Source organism: Limanda limanda, chromosome 5 (genome assembly GCF_963576545.1).
Source record: "Limanda limanda chromosome 5, fLimLim1.1, whole genome shotgun sequence".
NCBI lineage: Eukaryota > Metazoa > Chordata > Actinopteri > Pleuronectiformes > Pleuronectidae > Limanda > Limanda limanda.
Window position 1 is genome coordinate 25,812,295 of NC_083640.1, and position 22,514 is coordinate 25,834,808.

Consider the following 22,514-nt stretch of genomic DNA (forward strand, 5'->3'; position numbering starts at 1 on the left):
TAACTTGGCAGTGTACTTGGAGTCATTGTCCTGTTGACGGTGAACCTTTGGCCCAGTCTGAGGGAATGAGTGCTTTGGGGCAGGTTTAAATTAAGAACATGTTTGTCTGTCTGTTGAGATTTGCCTAAACCCTGACTGGTTTCCCTGTCCCTGCTGCTGAAAAACACCCACACAGATTGCTGCACCATGCGTCAGTGTTAGGGTGGTGTCATGTGTCTTTCACCGAGGAGACTCTTCCTTCTGTCCATTCTGCCATTAAGGCCAGTGGATGCTGTAGTAATGGTTCTCCCTCTGGAAGTTTCTGGAGTGACCATTGGGTTCTTGGTCTCCCCTGTTACCAAGGCCTTCTCCTCTGATTTCTCAGTTTGGCAGTCAGCTCTGAGACGATCCATGGCTCTTCAGAACTTCTTCCATTCCTTAAAGAATTATGGAGGCTGCAGTGGCTCCTGAGAACCTTCAATGCAGCAGAATGTCTTTGTAGCCTTTCACAGATCTGTTGCTCGACACCATCCTGTCTCTGAGTTCTGCTGACAGCTCCTTTGAGCTCATGGTTTAGTGTGTGCTCTGATACACATTACCAGGTGCAAGAGCACGGCCAAACGTACGCAAATGCAACAGGTTCACTTCCGAGCTGTGCAAGCAAGGGTGGAGTTAAACATTTGCATTCGGTGGTGAAGCAAAACCAAAGGTTAGCTTTGTGTTGGAGTTCAGCGTATGCTTAACTTTTACCTGTGATATTTACCTGCATTTGCATATGTTTGACCATGCCCTTCTAGACCTCACATTGACAGGTGTGTGCAAATCAAATGAATTTGCCACAATGACTCAAATGAAGGTTTAAAAATCAGGTAAGAGAAATGGGAGGCTCTCAAGCTTTCAGTGTCACAGACAAGGATCTCAACACTGATGTCAATGTGATGTTTTATTTGTGTATTTATAATAAATTTGCAAAAAGCAGTTCTTCATGTTGTCCTTATGGGATATTTATTGAGTGTAGACTGATGTAGGAACAATATTCAAGTGTACAAAAGCCTCAAACATATCTCAATTAACTTCACACACACACAGACAAAATGAACATCCCTTATTGGTCCATTTCACATTTCGACCTGTGTGAAAGTCACAGGTAACAGTAATGAAATGAATGATGGCTGAATTCCATTTAGCTGCATCAGTTCCAAGGTGTGGCTGTGGTTCATGCTGACTCACTGCCATGTCACAGTCATTGTGAACGCTATCAGTGCATTTCCTACAATGACATGTTGCTTGAGTGTCTGAGCTTCAGTGAGCAGAAGTGAATGTGCAGAGTTTAACACCAGAAGGCTGTTGACACCTTCATTGGTGGAAAACAAGAAGCTTCTCACTGAGCATGTATGTGTGAACATGACTCGCAGCACTTTGAAAGCCAGTGATGGTCCAGAGCGCAGAATCATTAAACCTTAGTTACTACTTACCTAACCCTTTCTGTAGAAACCTAAACCTGACCTTAATCTAAACCTTACTATAATCTTAACCTTAATGTACCCTTAACCAAAATGTTGTCTTGCTAAAATGTAATGATTTATGTAATGGGACTTGCTTTTTGTCCCCAGAAGGAAGATACCCAGACACACACAAACGCACACACAGATACACAGACAGTGTAGAATATTTACAGTTGGCTACATTAATATATAATTTAGGTATTTATATAACTGCAAATTGAAACCACATGGGTTAATTTGTTGGAGAAGTAGCTAGATGTAGCTTTTATAAATTTTTATATTTGTATAATTTTCTAGTTTGGGGTTATTTGTTTTTTTAAATAATGTTTTTTGTAATTAATCCTACCCCATGTCAGCTGAGATTGGCTCCAGCCCTTTAAGGATAAGCAGTGTAGATAATGGATGGAAGTTTTTCTTCCCTTAACATTTTCATGAACATCACAAGTGCCACTTCAGTGTAATTCCTGAGATGAAAATACATCTATTTTCCAGCGGATATTTCCACTGGTGTTAGAATGAAAACACAGGAGTAAATAATTACTTTAATTAAGGCTGCCCTTAAATCAGATGATCATAATGTTGAACACAGGATTAATATTGGTCTGTGACCAGTCACTTACCTATGTTGTCCAGTAGGTAGTGCTAGCAACCCACAGCATTCAACATCCTACATCTAATGAGTCTATGCTCTCAGCTACACTGAATTAACTGATGCCGGTTTCTACATTTGATCTGATTTTAAATAAATACTTTACTGCATCGGTATTCCTGGAAATCCTGTTGTGGTGTGTATGTGATTTTATACCATTAAAATCACATGGGAGCTCATCTGCTTTATGAACCAACTGGAGGATTTAATTATGTTGATGTAATTTCTATTCATAAAAATTGCAAGATACTATCACATTTTCTTATGAATATTTTAGTAAACTCTTAAATGGTCCACTAATCACCCACCCAACAAAATATATTCTGTTTAGTCAAAGTGCAGATGCATATTATAGTGTGTTGGTTCAGCTACACAGGACATGGCTGTATCTGTGAGGATAATGCTAAAATAATACTATGATGTTCGATACGAAATATGAGTTTTAGTACTGCTGTTTACACAAGAGTATACTGACAAAGTGTGAATTGTGAAAGTGAGGTGTGAATAGTAGCTCAGGTTAAAATTAGTTTACTAAAACCATATGACTGCGATGCATATAATTATAATTTTAAGTCAACCTTGGAATGTCATACGGCTGTGCATCTGCTTCAAGTGCCAGCTCAGTCAGACCCGGAGACCTTCATTCTAGTTTCTTTTGTCACTTATTTGGTTGAATAACCCTTGAGATGGTAACCATGGTAAACAAATAGGACCAAAAAGCGTAAAAACATTTACACATAGTAAAAGTAATAATGATCACATCAAACCTTCTGGTGCTACGGTCTTTGAAATTAGAAACAAATCTCTCTCTTAGACAGACAGACCATCATAGTGAGCTGAAGAGAAGCAAATATTTATTAATTACATGAAACAAGGGGTTGTACATTAGTTGTATCTGTAGTTGCTAATTACCTAAAATAAGCAAAGCATATTAGAGTTAATTTGTAGATCTAATGATTATGCTTTTCACTGGAATAAAATACCCAAATACATTCAATGAAATCCCTCATTTAGTGACCTCGTCAAAATAATCATCTTCCTGCTCTCGGATAATTTCCCTTCTGTGTGCTCAGTCCTCATTTTAAGTAAACATGCATCACTCTTCAGTATGTTATAATATGAATGAGAGGATGAGAGTAATGGAAGAGGCCCAAGGTGCTTTGTAGACGTCAGCGGCACATGTGAGGTCAAGATTATATTCAGAACTTTTTTTTTTTTTTTTTTTGCCATGAGGCTGAATGTGGATTCAGGGGCCTGACAGACAAAAGCATCAGCGTGCGGAGGTGGAGATTGTGGCTTGAAGTTCCACCTGGGACCCCACTGAGCCCGGTGCTCCACATTCCTGTTCAGCCGGAACACAGCGTTCCTACCTGACATCTGAAAATGTCTGTGATTACAACCACTTTGGCTTCGGCAATAAGAAAGGTAATGACAAAGGTCCTTCTTTTTTTGGTGTGTGCAGGGTGCACCTTTGGGAATGGAGACAAGGTTAAAGATTCAATTGAGAAAACAGTATGTACTACATGTCCTTACTTGAAGTGTCCTGGTCAAGGGCTTCAGGCTGTTCCAGTGTCACTCCGGTGACCCTGCCTCTCTCACCCTGCTGTTAAAGTGTTTCTCTCAGAGAGAAACTGTATAGGGGGAAATGATCTAATTACATAATGTGCTGTGCAGAGATCACATCCTTTACTCAAATGTTAATTAACATTAATGCTTAACTCTCTGTGAAGGATGTTTCAAAAGGTCAGGAAATCACAAGACTTCACCATCACCAAAGTGTGGACAGATGTGCTATTTCTTAAATGTACTAATTATCATCTCCACTAATGTGTTGTAAAATGTTAAAACTATCTGCTGTAGACTAATTGTGAATCCTGGCTTCTCACTATCTTCCCTGTCATATTTGAATCCAGCATTTTAGCGTCACCCTTCAGCCCCACACCAAATGCAATAAGCAAAACCTTTAATAGTCTTCCTGCACGTTCCCCTTAGGTGTTTGTTTATGGCAGAGGGATATGTCATTGTCCCCCCAAGGTGCTGAGAATATGACTCATGAGGATATTATTTTCTACCTGGGACTGATTTTCATGAGGGATATCAGCTCCGAGCTACTGTACGCAGTGGGGCTGGTGCGCGCTGATCAGGAGGTGGAACGTGGACTAAAAGCATTGCTTGTGATGGATACCTTCCCTCCCTGATAATGGAATAATGAATGGGGGAAATCACACAATGCTCATTTGCAAATAACCTTGCTCCTGTGAGAGCGTGGTGTCAGCAGGGGGAGCACCTGGCACAGCAGCCTGCATGTGCTGCCTGACCAGAGGAATGAGTTCTTTTAAAATGGATAAAGAGTAACATCGCACTATGTCAAGTTACACTCAAACAAATGTGTGACAGATTATATCTGCTTTGGATGCTGCTGCCATCATGCTTGGCTTCATTACGTAAAAACATCTTTTGTCCCATTTAAAAGAATGTATTTATGATCTTATAACGCATACATGCATGATTTTGCCTTCTTGAATGCACAATTAAACAAATTTATAACTTATTTAAAACCGTATTTCTATTATGTTGTATTGAATACATTCATAATTTTAATCCATGTAGTAAAAAATGCATAATCAAAACATATTAAATATTACCAAATGGGGCTTAGACTTAAAGGTGTTTTAATATTTATGATAAATAGGTTTTTTAAAATAATGTAAAAACATTAAAACAATATAACTTAAATCGTGTTAACGTGTGCATAGCACGTGCATTGAAAGAATAAACCTTGCAGAACGTTGTTTATCTATACATGCTATCTATGTTAAATGTGATTCGAAGATGTTGACACATATGTTTGATATGTATTTTGTCTAATCTGCAGTGTTGTGATAAAACCCTCATGCAGATGATCCTAAAAACTATTAGACTACATGTGTCAATAAAGTAACGTGTTTTTAATTTCACGTCCCCATGAGCCTCTGCAATAAACAGGCTTTAAAAAAAGAGAAAGAAAAGTAGGCTTGGCTAAATTCCCTGAACTCCACTAATCTACACATCATCATCTCCTTCCCTTTTCCAGACGCTATCGATCAACCCGCGGCTTCACGTCAGTATTGATAACTTTGCCAAAGCAAAATCAAGTGCAATTGTCCAGTTCATGTTGAGGACGGAGGCGCGGACACACTTTGCTCTTTTGACTTTTTTTCCTCAAACCCGGGCTGTTCGCCAAAAAAATACAGCGTCTACTTTTTTTTTTTTTTTCCTTCTTACTGAAAAAAACATGTTGTCAGACTTGTCAAACATTTCCGTGGACTCGCGTGTCGAGCGTGTTCGTGTGTTGTTTTTTTTAAAGTGGGACCAGTGATCGCTGTTTAACGAGGGGGGAATCCAGCCCACATATTTATTGCAGCCGCTGAAAAAAATCTCCTCAATATCCCCCAAGATGGCCGCCGATGTAGGATCGATGTTTCAATATTGGAAGAAATTTGATCTACGGCGGCTCCAGGTTAGTGCTATTCTCACCTTTCTCGGCTTATTTCCGCAGCGGTGCGTCCCCTCGACGGGTCCCGCTGCCTGTCGACGCGTTTTCGGGGGCGAACGAGCCGTGGAAGCCGGCGTTTGCTCGCATTGATAGTTATTAGAAATTGATCCTGTTCTGCCTTTGTTCAGTTCAATCATTGATCAGCGGTGGAGGGACCGCGGAGCAGCAGCAGCAGCAGCAGCAGCAGCAGCAGCCTGTGTGTTAGCCTCACCGATCTGGGATCAGCACCGCGGACAGCACTGCTGGCTTTTCTCCCTTTCTGCCTTTCCCCCTCCGCTGTCCTCCAGCAGCACCGCCGCGCTCACACGCACGGAAACTTTTGAATGCGCAGGTTTCTTGGACGTAGCCCGTAACTTTTTCACGCAGCTTAATGTTTTTATGCGGGTTTGTGTCGACGGACTCCGCGTTCGGCCGCCGCACCTCTCGGCAGGATATAGTCCCACTCCGGGGCATGTCAGCGTTTCGCGATCAGACAAATGCGCGTGTTGTGAAGTGAAATGAGAGGTTTGTAAAGTTTATTCAGCGGACGGAAGCCGAGGCGAGGGGACGGGTCCGTGCGTGTAGGCAGCGGGCACGGTGCTCCCGGAGCAGCGGGAGGAAGCGGGTGTGAGTTTGAAACCCAGACTGTGTTGTGTCGCTGACATGCTTGTGTCTGCTAACGTGGAGGATGTGGCAGGTGAGCGGTTTGTTTGTATCACAGCCATAACACACACACACACACACACAAACACAGACACAGACACACACTCACACACACACAGACACACACACTGTCCGGGTACATAGCATGTCCGCTCCCGTGTGAGCCTCGAGCTTCAACCCGGTGAAAGTTGAATTTCGGATCGCTCGTAAGGCTCCTGGAGGCGAAACGTGTCAATGAGGGGAAAGCTAAACGCTATCTCCGGTGTCCACCCCCCCCACCTCTTCCCCTCTCCTCCATCCTCTCCTCCATCCTCTCCTCCATCCTCTCCTCCCGGAGCCGCAGAGGGCTGCTCGGCCCGGGGAGCAGGGCAGCGGAGGAGGAGGGGGGCGGTGTAATTGTATTCCCCGCTAATGTTTGTAAATCAGCCTCGGCCGGCGCAAGGGCACCGTCTCTGCCGTTTGACTGATGTCCTGTAACATGAGGGCTGACAGGAGCATGGCAGCCCGGGCTCCTCGGGAAAGCACCGGCGGAGAGAGGGGGGGGGGGGGGGGCGGCTCTCTCGTTGTCTCGCTTGTTTCTGACCGGAGCTCTGCCCCGGCTCCCAGCCGCCGGACACCCGTCTCTCTCAGCCGGGCAGGGATCCAGAGAGAGAGAGGGGGTTGAGGTTGGAGCTATTGCTGCTGTTGTTGTTGTTGTTGTTGTTGTTGTTGTTGTTGTTGTTGCGGGCTTCATGTAGCGTCCTCTCCGCAGGCTCCCATCCTGTTCACCCCGGCTCCACTGGACCGTGTAACATTTCTGATAGATGCATGCGTTCAAGGTTTTTCCATTAAATGTGAGCTGCACCTGAACTGGCCCGTAAGGATGCCTGAGCTATTACCCAGTGTCATGAGCAGTGATTTACTGGTTTATAATAATACTAATTCTAATTACAATAAAGGGCAGCCTCCAGTCTGTAATCAATATAAGACAAACAACCACTGATATTAAGAAATATTCACAATACCTGCAGAAAAGTGTTAACTGAGGCCTGTGTTCCACTGGATGACTTTATCCTCATATCAAATAGACAGGAACGATACACTTTGAAATCCCTTGATATAGAGGAAATCATGGATTGACATCTTATATAAAATGGATAAATAATTCCACCAATGTGGGTGAATGGAAATCATCTATTGATTTACCTCCATCGCATAGACTCTCATACTTGTATAGTAGTTAAACCATAAGTAAAACACTTCCTGATCACCTGTTTAATCGTGCAAACTAGTTACTTTGTATAACTGTCTGGAAATACATGTGTATTAGTCTTGGTTTTAAACTTAACCCGTAATGCACATATAGATTTGATAATAACTGCGGTTGGGAGTATACGTTCAGTGAACGGTTGAGAGAAGTGCTCTGTGTTTAATACTTTCTGAACCCGTTTGTTAGGGTTGGTCAGAGTGTTGCTGCTGATCACTTCACACACGTTACAGATGTGTTGTAGCACGCCACACACGTGTTGAAAGTGTTAAAGAAACTCTGAGTGTCTCCACTGAAACTGATTACTATTTCACACAGCCAGCACGGATCTGATCACATTATCTTATTGACAGCGGCTCTGGTAAATATTCTCACAAGCCGCTTGTTGCAACCATGCCTGTAGCTTAAATGTGACACCCTCTGCTACATGTGTCTGAAATCAATTAATTCACTTATTTCTCATTCAGTCATGGTCGGAGCCAGTTTCTGCCCGTGTAAAATCATTGCAGCTGTGTCACCATATATAATAATATTTGTACTATATCTGAGGACACCCACAAGCTACATATGAGCAGTTCACACTGGAACGTTTAGGTTCTTATTACAAGTTTTTCTATCAGAAGACTTGAGTTTGCAGTTTTTTTTTATGTGTGTTTGTGCTGAAGATTTGTGCCTCCGAGGTTGAACAGGATGAATAATTCACCTGCAGGCTGATGAAAAGAGGGCAGGGAAAGTGCGAAGCGCTGAGGTGGAGTGACCTTGGTTCCCGCTGGCTGCAGGTCACCTGGCCGTTGCTGTGGTAATCATTCACACCAGCCAGATGGCATTTCCGTGGGCGAGCATGAAAAGGACGGGTCAGGGTTTGTCCTGCCAGGTCCTGCCGGGCCCAAAAACAACTCTGGGCCAATACGGTACCTGGAGAGAGAGAGAGAGGGAGAGAGAGAGGGAGAGGGCGAGCATTGAAGACTTCGCAGAGCCAGGTGATGAGAAGGTGTGGACCAGGTGGAAGTGCAGTTTGATTACAGCCATGCATGTTATTAATCCTGTCAGCAGAAAGTTTTAAATGGAGCATTAATATATTGCACTTATCGCTACCTTTTAATTGGCCTTTATATACACAGAAAAGGGATTTGCATGGATGTTATCCAAGCGGAGCAAATAGACTTGTTTTTGGAAAACTTTGGCACCGTGCCTTCTACTACGAGCTACTTTAATCCCTGTATTGTTTTTAGGGATGTCGCAATGCTGCGCTCATATGGCGAAATAATGCCCCGCTGATTTGTTGCCATCTCCATAGCCTTGTTTCCACTCAATCTCTCTCTCCCTCTCTCTTCCATGCATCTAAAAAGGCAGTGGGCTTTTAGATCAGGAACAAAAGCTTGTGAAAAAACTACATTTAGCATGACTCAGTTGCTCTGGTGTCAGCTCTAATCCACACACAGAGACAACAGTATTGCCAAACAGTGAAATTGCTTTGCAGCCTGCGAGCCTGGCTGCCTCCACTGCCAGCCTGCTCTGTGTGCTGTTTGCCAGTAGCTCCAGACTTCCCTCCACACCCCACAATCCCCCCCCCCCCCCCACACACACACACACACACACACACACACACACACACACACACACACACACACACACACACACACACACACACAGACACACACACACACACACACACACACACAAACACTAACCGTGCAATCCAAAATTGCCTGTAAAAAATCCTTCTCTGTCTCCCCTTCATTCATGCTTTCATATTCATGTTTGTTTGTTTGCCGATGCTGTTAATGCCACATGCATCAGTATAATCTCATTGTAGCGGCGGGTAAGTCGGTCCAGAGTGCCTCGCATCTCTTGTTCTTTCTCATAATGATCGTGTCATTTCATTCATATGCTGTGAGAGATATAAAAGGCTTTGAGATTGACCTCCGCAGATGCTGCTGTTATGGGCTCATTATCTCATTTTTCTCAGATTTGTCTTTTTGTTGTCGGGCCTTTTCAAATCTTCAGCAGATTTAAGCGCTACATGTTTAAATGGAGAAGCTACATCATCGTAATAAGCATTGGTTTGAGTCACGCGTTGCCTCTCATATAAACATTTCTCAACATGCTTTCATTATTGCCACTTGTGTGAATAGATGGGTGGGACGTGTCTGTCACGGTCCCATATCCTTTGGGGTACCTCTCTCTTCCTTTGACAGTGACAACAAAGCAAATGAGAAAGACGGGAGCTTTTACAAGACTATCTGGGGCAAATTGAGATGTGAAATCCAGGAGCCATAACCCCGATACGTAAAACGCAGCGAACATTAGAGAGCGAGAGGAGTGAAACAGACTTCAGCATTAAGCTGTTTAACCTCTCTGTGTAGCATTAGTGGTAGAGACTTCAAAGCAGATGCTTCAGCGTTGGAAGCAGAATGACAAATGGGTTTAGAGACAGCTACGGTGAGCATTCTCACAGGAAGACTAGGCCTGTCATTAATGTCAGCTTAATCACTTTGACCTTCCTTCAAGCAGATTTCCATACCTATCCAATCATTTTGCTTTGGTTGTGCTCCTGTTTACAGACTCCTGTATGTGTTGCAGTTTGATAAGGGGCGGATGTGATGATGTTTTTTGTCTGTGTCTGCGATTGTTGCTTGAAATGTTGTGAAAGCTTTCATTTTAAGAACTCATGATGGTTTGCTTCTCGCAAAAACTACAAGAAAGATATATTTCCTACTTATCCTCTTGAGGTATCCTGTCACGCAGATAGTTTTATTTTTATTTTCCCTTGCCTCTACATTGATACAGTTCTCGTAAATGCAATTTCCTTTCCCATGTTCACACTTTTCAAAAAGCTGCAGCAAGAGTCTTTCAAGAAACATAACCTTTTCAAAAACCTTCAGGTCTTCTATCTCTGTATCCCCCTGAAATTAGACATTTCACTGATTGGCTCATTCAACCTGTTAAAAATAAGCAATCTGCTAAAATAAACGTTTACGAGGAAAAAATGACCAAACCTGTGTCCGAAAGAACAGACTGTGTAAAATCAAGGGTGAACGTTCTATAAATAAAAGCACCATTTCATTCACTCTCTGAGTTGTATTGATTGTAGTTGAAGTAGTTGAAAATGAAAATGCTGTTCTCCAACTTCATAGGTTGCTAAGAAAACGGTTCATCATTTCTCTAGTTTTTTTCAAAGATTTCTTCCCATCTCAAATCATATGAGTCGCTAAATGACCAAAAAGACTGAGTTCTAGGAGATAGCCTTATAAGGCTTTGATAACGTACAATGGTTGTGGATCAGGGATTAAAGTTCACTGACCTCCCGGTGAATAGTTTTCATTGAATTTAGTTTCTATGAAAAAAATGTCTCCTCTGAAAACTGTTGCTGTTGTTACAGGGACCTTGCTTATCTGGAAAAAAGACGTTGCTATTTAATGCGACAGCTTCAGATTTATTGGGATTGAGTAGATATCTCAAAAGATCATTTCACTAAATCTGATTAGATAAAACAGAATCTATCATCATGACAAGATACAGGAAAAATTATGTGAGAAAACGCTTATGGAATCTGGGTAAGCTGAACCTGAGCAGCTGTAATTGTTCACATTACACGGTCATATTGCTGAACAGTTTTGATCAGGATTTGTTGTGGCTAATGAATGTTAAGCTGTCGTTGTCCTGCGTTGGTCTGCAGCCCTAAACCTGTTTTTTTCAAACGCTCGCTCTTTTCACGTCTCCTCTTATATAGCGCTGTGCCAGAAAACCAGCACCTCCACTGTTTTAGCAGAAACGCCCCCTTGGTAGTTGACAGCGCTTCATATTTTTCATAGCAGCGCGTTCTCTCCGATCTGCTGCCCCTAGGCTGTAGCAATTGCTTTGTAGGAGTAAATAACCAGCTTTAACAAAACTTCAGGGACACATTAGTCTGCTGGAGGACGGCTCCTTGGTGGTAGGGCAGCCTCCTCTTCCCTCACAGCCAGGCAGGCGGAAGCATCAGGAGGAGGAGAGGTAATGGCTCATCGGCATGGGTAGAAAGCTGTGTCCTCTCTGCCTGCTGACAGCGGGTCCCCGGCCCAGCCAGCTCATATTGAGCTGCGTTTCTCTGCCTCGGCCTTGGCTTTATTTGTTTTGACTGTCTGACGCCACTGCAGACGAATCGAGAACCAGTCCTTTCTTGTTCATTTCACCAGGCTTCCAGTGACTCCCACTGCCCTGCACCTCTTAGTCTGTGTCGCGCTCTCTCTCTCTCTCTCTCTCTCTCTCTCTGCATGCTGTGGCAGTGTCGGGCTTTCAGTGATTGGGTTTCACTCGCTCTATTTTACTTCTTTATCGTTTCCACCTCATTGACTGAACGCATTCCCTTTCTTCCCCCCGACTGTGCGAGTACCTGTCTTTTGTATGGGTGCTCTAATGTGGGTTGTCATGGGTTAGCATGGTGTGAAGGGTGCTCCCGGGCCCGGCACGCTCGTGAGATCAATGCTTCACTAACCTCCTCCAGGTTGTCTTCGGGGATCTCAGCCGCTCTCATTATGTGCCACTGCTCACAGTGTGTTTACCAGACTGGGGGAGTAGTAGTCGTGTGCATGCCACCCATATGTACGACCCATTTGTCCTAATTTAAGTGGGAAGACGGGAGACCCGGGAACGACGGCCTCTTGGCGGTCTTTGGAGTATTAAACCAGCATTTGTTATTACTAAGCAGATGTGCTCTTATTTGTCAAAATATTACAAAAGGTGTGTTATAGCAAAAAGCAGATGGATCAGGCGTGTTGTGTTCGCTGGTCTTGTCTTTGTGCAGCTGCTACCCCCACACAGTTAATTACTCTCTTATTCATCCCCAACAATGGGAGGGGATAGAATAAATCTGAGGCGCGCACTCTCGCTTCCTCACCGTGGAAGGTGCAGACTGGGACCCTAAAGCGAGCGAGTGGCTTCAAGAGGTACAGTTTATCATTTTTAATGGAGAGGAACAGGAAGTGGAGACGTGAAGCTGGGGCTCTGTGATTTATACGCCGCCTCGGTCGGGGGGGGGGGGAGAAAAGAGCAAGTCTATCTCCCTGTCCACACCTCTGGTTCTCAGCCGCTTTCGCCCGAATCATAACCTCCTCAACAACACAGAAAATAGAAAATACAATCCCGGGGGAACAACACTACTGGAGAATGTGCAGATCCGGCTATACAAAATTTGGGGAAAAAATGCCCTATTAATTAATTATCCATTATTAATGTCAGCATTTATTTATGTTAACACACTCAGTCTAATGAGTTATTGCTGGTATGTAGGAGGCACAGTGTTAACCTAAAATCTGTCTGCATCTCTCCACTGCCTCCTGCCTCTCTCTCTCTTCATCTGGTTTTGTTGTTCCCTGAAAAGCCCTGTGATGTCATGCCTCCATTGTCACCTGTTCATTTACTCTGGTAGTGGAGGGCATCGGGGTATTGATTAGGGTTTGCAACTGTGTTAGGAGCTCTGCCGGTGTGTAATAGAGGCCTGGAGGCTATTCTGTCTTTTCCGCTCAGTCTCACGAGTGCTTTCCAGACCTTGTAATCTTAATTAAATATGCAACTTTTGATCGCAACAGGGTCACTATTTTTTTTGCATTTAAATGTGGTCACAGACCCCCCCCCCCCACACCCGCTGCCTCCTAAACAGAGAAAAAGCAGACATTTTGAATCTTAATGCAAAAAAAAGAGAGGAAAAGAACAAAGAGCTGAATAGAGTCTCTCCTTTTTCAATTCCCCTTGTTAGCCTCCTGCTGCATTCCCCCTATAGTTTTTTTTTCAATTTTTTTTTTTTCCAGATGAATTTTATGATATTTTCCTCCCCTCCCCTCTCTAACTCTCTCCCTCTTTCTCGCTCTCTCTCTCACTCCCCGGCAGTTTTCCCCAGACAGGTTCCACAGTGTTTTAGAAGGGATGGATTTAATTGCTCTGTGGGGATTGGTTGGCTGTGCCGGGCTCGGCTGTTTAATTAGTGTACCCTGCCGGGATTGGTTTAATGCTTCATGATCTTGAAATTGTCTGATTGTTCAGCCCTCTGGGGACTCTCCCTGCCTACGTAGGCCAGCAGGTTTAGCTAAACATTGCTCCAGGCTTCTGCTGTATGCGGCATGAGGAGGAGTGTGCCTCAGGAACTAAAATTTGGTTGGGGGGGGGGGGGGGGGGGTGGGGTCAAGTTGTATGACAAACCAGGGGATGTATACCTGAAGTGGTCAGTCCTCTGGGTGCTCCTCAGTGCTCGACTGCAGGATATCTATACAGACCTCACAGGAATGTTTATCCTTGCAATATTTCACCTCAGCCTGACGCTATATGGAAATAATCCAGTTGACTATTAATGCAGTACCAATATTTAGTCTGTGATACAGTGTTTCTTTATGATAAGCAAGCATACGATTTGTAGCTGCAGCCAAGAAAAATGATTTGCCGTGCATGTGGCTCTGTGCTTGGCCCACACATTTTTCCACATGTTTGCTGGGCTGTATGAATGGAGCTCTTGTAGTTCTGCAGGAGCTCCTCGTGCTTTTTGCCGACTTGGTTCTGAATGTGTGAGGATCTTTGCTGCGATGAGGCCGTCTCCATCATCTCGCAGAGATCTCTGAATTATGTGCTTGGTCACCTTGAGTGAGAGGAGCTGGGGAAATTACATTTGTGTAAATGGGTGCAGGGTGTGTCTGCCCCCCCCTTCTGTAGCCTTCCACAGGATGCCCTTGGTTTGGCTCAATCATGGCAGCGATGTTGACCTCAACAGTAAATGTGCTCGGCATCAGATCCTGGAGAAGGGACGAGCCTTGTGGTGGTGCAGTCCAACACAGATAGCACCTATCGAAGGCTAAGCTCATTCCGCTTCATCAGACTTATCAAGTCCACTCAGTCAAAGACATAAATCTCTAGTGGATGATAATAAGAACACCTTCCTCTGCCTCTCGGCCTGGACTTTATTATGGGTTTGTCCTCTCGGTGAGTGATGCCTGGGTGTTCCGGTGCAACAATGATTACTTTTTGTCTGAGAGCTTTCTCCATTACCAATCCTCCAGGTAGGTGCCAGGTTCATGTATTCTGCTGTTGTTGACGGGATCATCTGCGTGCACCCAGGGGGTCATTTTTTTTGTGCCTGTGTTTACTTCTGTGTTTACACCCTCACTGACACCAAGGGGATGCACGTGATCACCAAGGTGATAGACCACATGGCAACTGAGCTGCTCCAAAAATGAGAGTCGCACCCTGAGCTTCTTCCCCCGTCTCTCTGGGGGAGTTGCCCTGATTACTGAGTGACTTTGTGCTGGAGTTGAAGACCCTCTCCAGCTGTTGGTGTTGTTTGTGCAATGATAAGGGGTTGTGTAATCAGAGTTGGGTTGTGTAGACAATCTGTTAATCTCTCTATTATGAATGTTGCTCAGCCACTTTATGTCGGTACATTTCATCCATCTGTCTCTGCACTCCCTTTTAATTTAGCCTTAAATAAAAGGAGGACTACCAGAATAAAATGTGATATCTGAGTCTGGTCACAAATGCTGCTCTGGATATATTCTTTGTGCTCTGTTATTTTAAAAAGGGGGAAGCTCAGGTCAATTGCGGATCACGGCTAAAGTCAACAATGTTGCTCTTTCATAAATCAGCCCCAAGACTTAATATTGCAGGGCTGGTTCTCCTTCAAAGATAAAAATATTATTGCATCCCATCCCCCACTGCCTTTTGGGCAGGGTGTGAGTCCAGCGTCCGTCTAGACGTGCGGCATCATTAACCTGCCGCGACCTCGCCCCCTGATGAATTTGCTCCCACATCCCCTGCAGCCTAGCGTTAGCAGCCCTTCTCCAGTCCACTGGGAACTGGAGCTCCTCTGGACCGGCCATTAGAGTAACTAGCCTCTACTGGTATGCTTTAATAGGCCAAGTGGCCGGAGCCTCACTCAGACTGCTGAATAATTCAAACCGTCTGGGCCATGTCTGGTCCCGGGGCGCAGGGGGATGTGAACTGGGGAGTAGGGTGCTGGGGGTTGCATGGAGGTGCAGGGGTTAATAACAGGTCCGCCTCCATGTCAGCAGCTGCTCAGCCCTCTCCACCCCCAGAGAAACGCACCCAACTCCACCCCACATATGAAAGAATCCTATTCAGTTGATTAGATTTTTTCAAAATGGATCAATTTTTAATCAGCGGAGCATCTGACTACGGTCAATACCATTGTCGCCGGGAAGACAGTTGCTGGACAGCCGTCTTTATTTACAGGAATGTTTGTTTTTTACTGTATGCAGATGGGGGGGCAGGAAATCACTGCACCACTGCAGTCCTTGGCCTGTCCAGGCAGGGATCTGGCCTGCTCATGCAACAACAACAACACGGCCAGCCTCCATCAAGGCTGCAGCAAATTCGGCGCTCACTGATGGTGCCCTGTGGATCATCAGTCAAAAATATTTATTCACATCAGTGCAGAAAGGTGGATTAGTGTAATGTATTTTCCTGTGCTAACGTAGGTCTGTCCAAAGAGACTTCTCTTACCCATTTGCATCTGCATAAGTAGTGAGTAGGAGTGAGGAGCCAACAAACTGGCTGTAATACTGCCATCAAAATTTCATTGGGCTGTAGGGAGACCCTAACATGTTAAATAATGAGGAGCCCATAAACTTAATGTTCAGAACCTCTCTGGAACTGCTGACGACGTCTAGTTATGACTTGATACGAAGGCAGAATTATGAGGAGATAATCTCTCCTCAGTGTGGTCGTCATTTTAGCACATCTGGTTCTTAAATACTCAGCCACCAAGTGTTCTTTGTGTGATCACTTTCAAGATCCTGCTGCGTGAAAAGCTGGGGATGAAGAACTTGTTTACGTTGGGCTGCGTTATTAATCTTTAGTTTACAGGTGACATTTGTAAGACAAATAAACAGTGTGGGAAAATATGGAGAAGTCCTGGAAACTTTAAAACTGTACTGCAAAAAGAAAACAGCGATGCAGTATATTCCAGCAAGAATACAAATCAAATGCATGCTTATGCAAAAACACTTATACAAATATATTTGTTCATAAAATCGAATTGCTAACGCTGCGTCTTTTCGAAAGTGTGAAATGTTTAACTTGACAAACACAAATGTTGCGATATATACATGTTCCACCCTGCTGGGGTTGCATAGATTTATTACAATCAAAAGGATTTTTCAAATAAAATTAAAATATGAACCTACTTGTAGATTTTAAATATCACTTTCTCCATGCTGCTTGAAAAATGTTTTCATGTCACCCACGTACCATAGTTGACAGTAAAAGCTAAACTATCATCTCCTTTTTGTCGGCTTTAATGGTTCCTGATTGCACATGCATAATAAAAATAACAGCAATAATAGTAACTACAAGCAGAAGTACATATGTGCTGGAGGGGTTGATTTTAAAATAACTATTATGGAGTTATAGATATTGATTTGTAGCTGCTTACATTTTGAATTTCACAGAAACGAATTTGATATGAGATTGGTCTTTGCCCCCAAGACGATGAGGGGTCAAGATTTAGAAAAAAAACAAATGTGTTTACCGGATGGGCAATTTTTAAATTTGTTTTTATTTATGTGAGTACTGAATTCATTAAGTCACATGCCACATCCAAAATGGATTGGCTTAGAGCAGATACATTACAGGCTGTACCAAAACCCATCTATAGTCTTGAGTCAGTGGAACATAAAGAAGATGTTTATGAAAATGTATCAACAGTTTAGAAGAGGGCTGGTGAAAATGCTTTTTGAGGAAGCATGGTGAAATTATTAACAATTGCCACCATGTGCAAAATGGTGATATCATGAGACATTCAAAATATATACACCAGCATGATGTTGTTTTTGCCTGACTTTGGCTTCATCGCAACAACCCATTTATACGACACTCTCATAATGTCACAAACTTACATATTGGCTAATTGACATATTGGCGTATTGACATATTGACATATCCGCGTATTGACATATTGATTTATTGGAGTATTGACATATTGGTTTATTTGTTATTGACGTATTGACGTATTGACGTATTGACATATTGACGTATTGACGTATTGATGTATTGAAAAATTGGCGTATATATGTTTTGATCTGACATAATTTATTGCTGTCCTGGCATATTGACTGCAGCGTTTGACATAATGACATATTGAATGACACCTTTCTACATTGACATTATGTTGGCAAATTGCATTGACATACCATAATGACATTTGGACTCTGTAATATAATGTAATGCTTGCATGCAACAGTTGACATTATTGTGACATAATGGCATCATGTTGGCATGATGCCATACAGGCAGAAAAGCATTTTGATATATAGATATAATTACGTGTTGGCATTCTGTTCTTTGATTCCACTATGATTATGTTCCCTGGTCTCTTCTGTTTAAGGGCAACCTGAAGCATAAATAAACTAACATTTGTATCCTTTATAAGGTACGAGTAGAACTCATCATGATAACGTCCTTATTATCAGTGAAGAAGCAAACCAACAAAATGGAACTAAAATTGATGGATAATTGAAATGATATAAATACAATAATTATAATATTTTTCACATTATGTCACTAGTCTAATCTGTGGGTTGAATTACAATCTTATCTTAATTACGTAACACTGTCATAAGTCTACTGAATGAGTTATGTTACGTTTATTTCGTGTAGCTTTACTTTTGATTTATAGTTTTGGTGCTCCAGTTTTTCCAGAGTGACAATAGATGAAACACCATAATAATAATAAGAAGAGTCAGATGGTGTAACTTGTAAGAGAGGCTTTTATAGTGATCAGACATGACATAAACCCTGTTCTCTGTCTAATCTTCCCTCTTAAACATCAAACTTATGCAAAAAGCAGCAATGCTTTCACCAAGGAGTAATAATCAGGATTTGTTGAATCTTTTTTGCTGCAGTGCCATTGGGGTTGTTTTTTCTTCTTTGCTCTCTGATTATAGAACTGTACAAACTGGGCGAGATTTTGAATTCTTAGCTGATTGCGTGCCTCTAGCCATGCACATTCTCTGCTTTCCTCCCCAGACCTCCCTCTCCTGATAGCCTCCTTTTCTCGGGTACAGAGGGATGCAGTGCACTTCATATACAGTTATGCTGAATAGGTGCTGATGTATGTTGAAAACAGTTATGCAGGTGCCTTGTCAAAATGTGCAGTGGATAGGCAGTAACACAATTCTGTTTAATATGCTATCAATCAGCCAGCGAATTCCCGTTTGTACATAAAGTATTATGAGCCTGCTCCTCCCAAGACTATCATGACAGTGCCGGTGTTTAGCTGCTCTCATGTCCTCCAACACTGTGTCCCTATTGTCTGTTTGTCTGTTTAATATGCAAAGGTGGTCATTCAGGGAGTCATTTTGGACCAGTGTAAACGAATCGGCAACAATGATTAGCTGGCGCTGCAGAGGAAGTGTCCATCATTGTGTTAGTGCATTTGGAGACCATCACTCCTCCCTCAGCTCATCTCGCTGCTGCTCTCTCAGCTTTGCGGAAGATGCCCACTGAAAAACACCCAAACAGCACCAGAGTAAATATGCTGTAAGTGGAGTTACTTAATGGGGAGATTTTGCATGCTTAATTGCGAGTATGGATCGCAGGTCCATTAAAAGACATCAGTGTCGTGGAGTCCAGCATACAGTTTGAATATACTTGAGATGGATTGATCCATTGACTTCCTGGCTTCTATCTGAGAGTAGTAATTAAAACAACGAGCGCAAAAAAACATTTTGAAGATGATTTGAAAAGCAAGAGATAAAACACGGTATGCAGACAGTCCTGCTCCTAATGCCGGACCTTTTTGTTTGTTCAGCGTATGCAAGCATGCTTCAGGGTGGCACCGTAGACATCCTGAGGGAAATATCAGGCTTATTTATTGGAGCCTTTTTAGCCCCGGCTCAATAGCAGAAGTCTGATGGCTGGGTTACAGAGGGACTATCTGGCAGAGAGGGAGGTGGAGGAGGAGCCGGGCCTGGCGTCAGCCCCACTGACAAGCTCTTATTTACCGTCCAGATCTATGACTCAGTTTATGTACCTAATCGTAAAGCACTGAGATTTATCGGAGGTAACGGGACAGTGGGGAATACCCCAGGAGACTGGCAGATCAGCTCCCCCCCCCCTCAGGTTCACTGTACCTGGTTCAATACGCCATCACCTTCTGGGAAGAGGGGAGTGTTAAATGAGTCCAGATTATAAAGTCCATATTTCTGCCGGATATGGACAGCTGATAGCTCATCTAATAAAGAAGATGGTCATAAAAATTGGATGGGGTAATGGATGACTCTATGACTACTGTGCCAATTAATAACCGCTTATTGGTCAGGTTCAGTGACCTCTTACAATGCAGTGGCTGACTGGGCTCAGAGGTAGAGGACCCAACCTAAAAATTGGAGGGGTGGTGACATGAAATTGCTCTTGTAGCTTTTGGTATCTAATATATCCCTCCTTTTAGCTTACCAAATCCTTGTTTTTGAAGTGCAGTTGAACGTTGTTGGTTTATAAATAATGTATAAACTTCAGGGCAAAAATTCCAAAGGTTGACATCCTCGCTTACCATCATTTCCCCCCATGTCTGCCACTCTGGTAATGGCACAGGGGGAAGCAAAAACAAGAAGGTATTATAATGGTGCCTTTGTTCTGACAGGAGTGCTCTCAGAGCATGTTTTATATTCCTACTGAAAATTAAAATTAAACTTTCATTGTTGTGCATGCTGTTTAATCCAATAACGATCTGATGTAACAAACTGCTGTAATATCTCTCAGCATACTTAATCGGAGCGGACTTAGCCCTGTCACTTTACATTAACCTCTGCTGCAACAGGAGAAGGGCTTCACTAATCTGCCATTGTTGCGTTTGGCAGTCTGTGGCTAGTGCAAAACAGATTTGGCAGTCAGCGAGAAAGTAAAGGCTTTATAATGACAGCGAGGCCTCTCCGCTGTTTGAGCTAATAATGTCAAAATCTAATAATGCGGTGGCCCTTGGAATTAAATGAGAGGTGCATGGGTGGGAATAGCTGTGATGTGGAAAAGGGTTTCTTTGTGGGGGGTAGGGGTGGGTGGGTTGGGTGGGGCGGTCAGCCATCCTACCCTCTCTCATCATGTCACTTACTTTTTAGACGGCAAATTGGTAAACAATTTATTCCCTAGTGACCTTTTAAATTCTCTGCGTGTGGGCGTTTATATGTATTCCTACGCACTCGTTGAACGTTTGCCCTGTGTTCCATTTAAATAAAAAACGCACAGCTGTGAGGAAGTTGTGTGAAGTAGTGTACCACACTGACGTCTGGAGTCATAATTGGATGCCTTTGTGTTAACAGGATATTGGGTCCGCCAGGAAGCATCTGAACAAGGGACCTAAAGAGTTTGAGCTGACCGAGTGACCTCACACTGCTCAGCGAAGCAGCATCTGCAGCGTCATCAAATGACTTGACTCCTGTGCCCCCCCCCTCCCCCTCTGGTGAACGCAGCCTTGTAACTTAAAACAAGAAGCTGATTGGTCGCCCTCTCAGCTTCCCCTCGTCGCCGAGCTCCGCTGTGGATGAGGTCTCAGCCTGGGAGATAAAATAGCAGTTTTTCCTCATGTGCTATGCCATTTTGTCAGTTTGACTGTTCCACTTATTCAGTGTTTTGTGACTTGCTGAGCTTGAGGGGATGTGAGTGCCATTTCGCAGCCAGATCTGAGTTGTGTTGATTGAATTAGACAAAGTCGGAAGATAATTAAGAACCGCAAGGCGCTGCAAAACTGTCTGCTTCCAAACTGGTGAAAATGAGACGCTGCCACATCAATGAGCGAGCTGGCTCTGCTTGATGTCAGTGGTGGGTTATATCACTTGACACCCTTACCTCCTGGTGCTGGAGCCAGTTTCCTCCTTTTCCCTTTAATGTTTCTCCAAATATGATTAATCACAAGCCGTAAAACCGTTGCTTCTGACAGTGCACGGCGTTTGCACAGCTTTGTTTGTTTCTTTCACAGGAGAAATATGATCCTCAGCTGCCAAGTATAGTTTATGGCATAAACACATCTCTGAAAAGGTGTGTCTTGGAGTCAAATGGGAATCACAGCATGGCCCACGACATCGTCTACTTCAATTCTACTCTAAGTCTGCAAGTGTTTTAGCATTTCCGTTGTATGAGTCCTCTCTGAGTTTTCAGTGTCGACCTCCTGATATACTTGAATATTTCCTTTTTTAACATCAGAGTTTTGTCTTAATTACATTCACTTCTGCACATACATTTAAATCCCTTCCCACTACACCCAACATTCCTGTATGATTGAGACAAAAGGTGGGCTACTGCTAAGTGCCACTACTTTTCACCAGTTAATTAAGTTTTTTCTTCGTTTAGGAGACACATAATTTTTCAAGTAAGACATTAATGAAATGTGAGAAGAAGGGCTCAGAATGTCTTATAATGTATTGGCACCTCATGTGCATTCATGCGCTTCTCAACCTTTCTCTTTCCATTCCACCCATTTTATTTTTCTCTCTATTTTATGGACGTTGGCGATGGTGGGGCTCCTCTCTCTTTTCCATTGCTGGATAGGTAATGTAGCTGTGAGGTTAATGTTGAGAATCGTATAGCTTAGGGACAATAAAATTGACACCGTGAGACATAGAGAGGTATGTTTATGGTAGCGCCTCACTATGTGTCTGCCTTTGTGTTTGTGTGAGCCTGAATGTGAAAGAGGGGCTGGGATTGTTCGGAAGCCCCCCAAGGGGGCTGGACTGTAGGCTAGCAGGGTGGGAGCGTAGTGGAACATGGGGTGTCAAAGGCTAATTTTCAAAGCCACTCACGGGCGCTCATCTCTCACTGTGAAGTGGCAAGCGTGGCAAGTGGCTTGCACGTTGTCATGGATACCAAAGCATGGGACCCCAGAGGACGGGGAGCGGGGGACGAATGGCTGCCCTGTCTATAGGATTCCTGTCAGCCCTTGCCTGATAGATGGCATTGACGGATCATTTGTCATACTGTAATTGTTCTCAG

The 22,514-nt window shown here is 43.5% G+C and overlaps 1 protein-coding gene across 2 annotated transcripts in view; it reads left to right on the forward strand.

Moving 5' to 3' along the window:
* The first annotated feature begins 5,450 nt into the window (after positions 1–5,450).
* Positions 5,451–22,514, forward strand: part of cux2b (cut-like homeobox 2b) — an 86,847-nt gene continuing 69,783 nt past the window's right edge. For both annotated transcript variants that reach the window (XM_061071217.1, XM_061071218.1), the window contains exon 1: positions 5,451–5,632. In XM_061071217.1, coding sequence (XP_060927200.1) covers positions 5,570–5,632 — 63 coding nt within the window. In that variant the 5' untranslated portion in view covers positions 5,451–5,569. The remainder of the gene's footprint in view (positions 5,633–22,514) is intronic.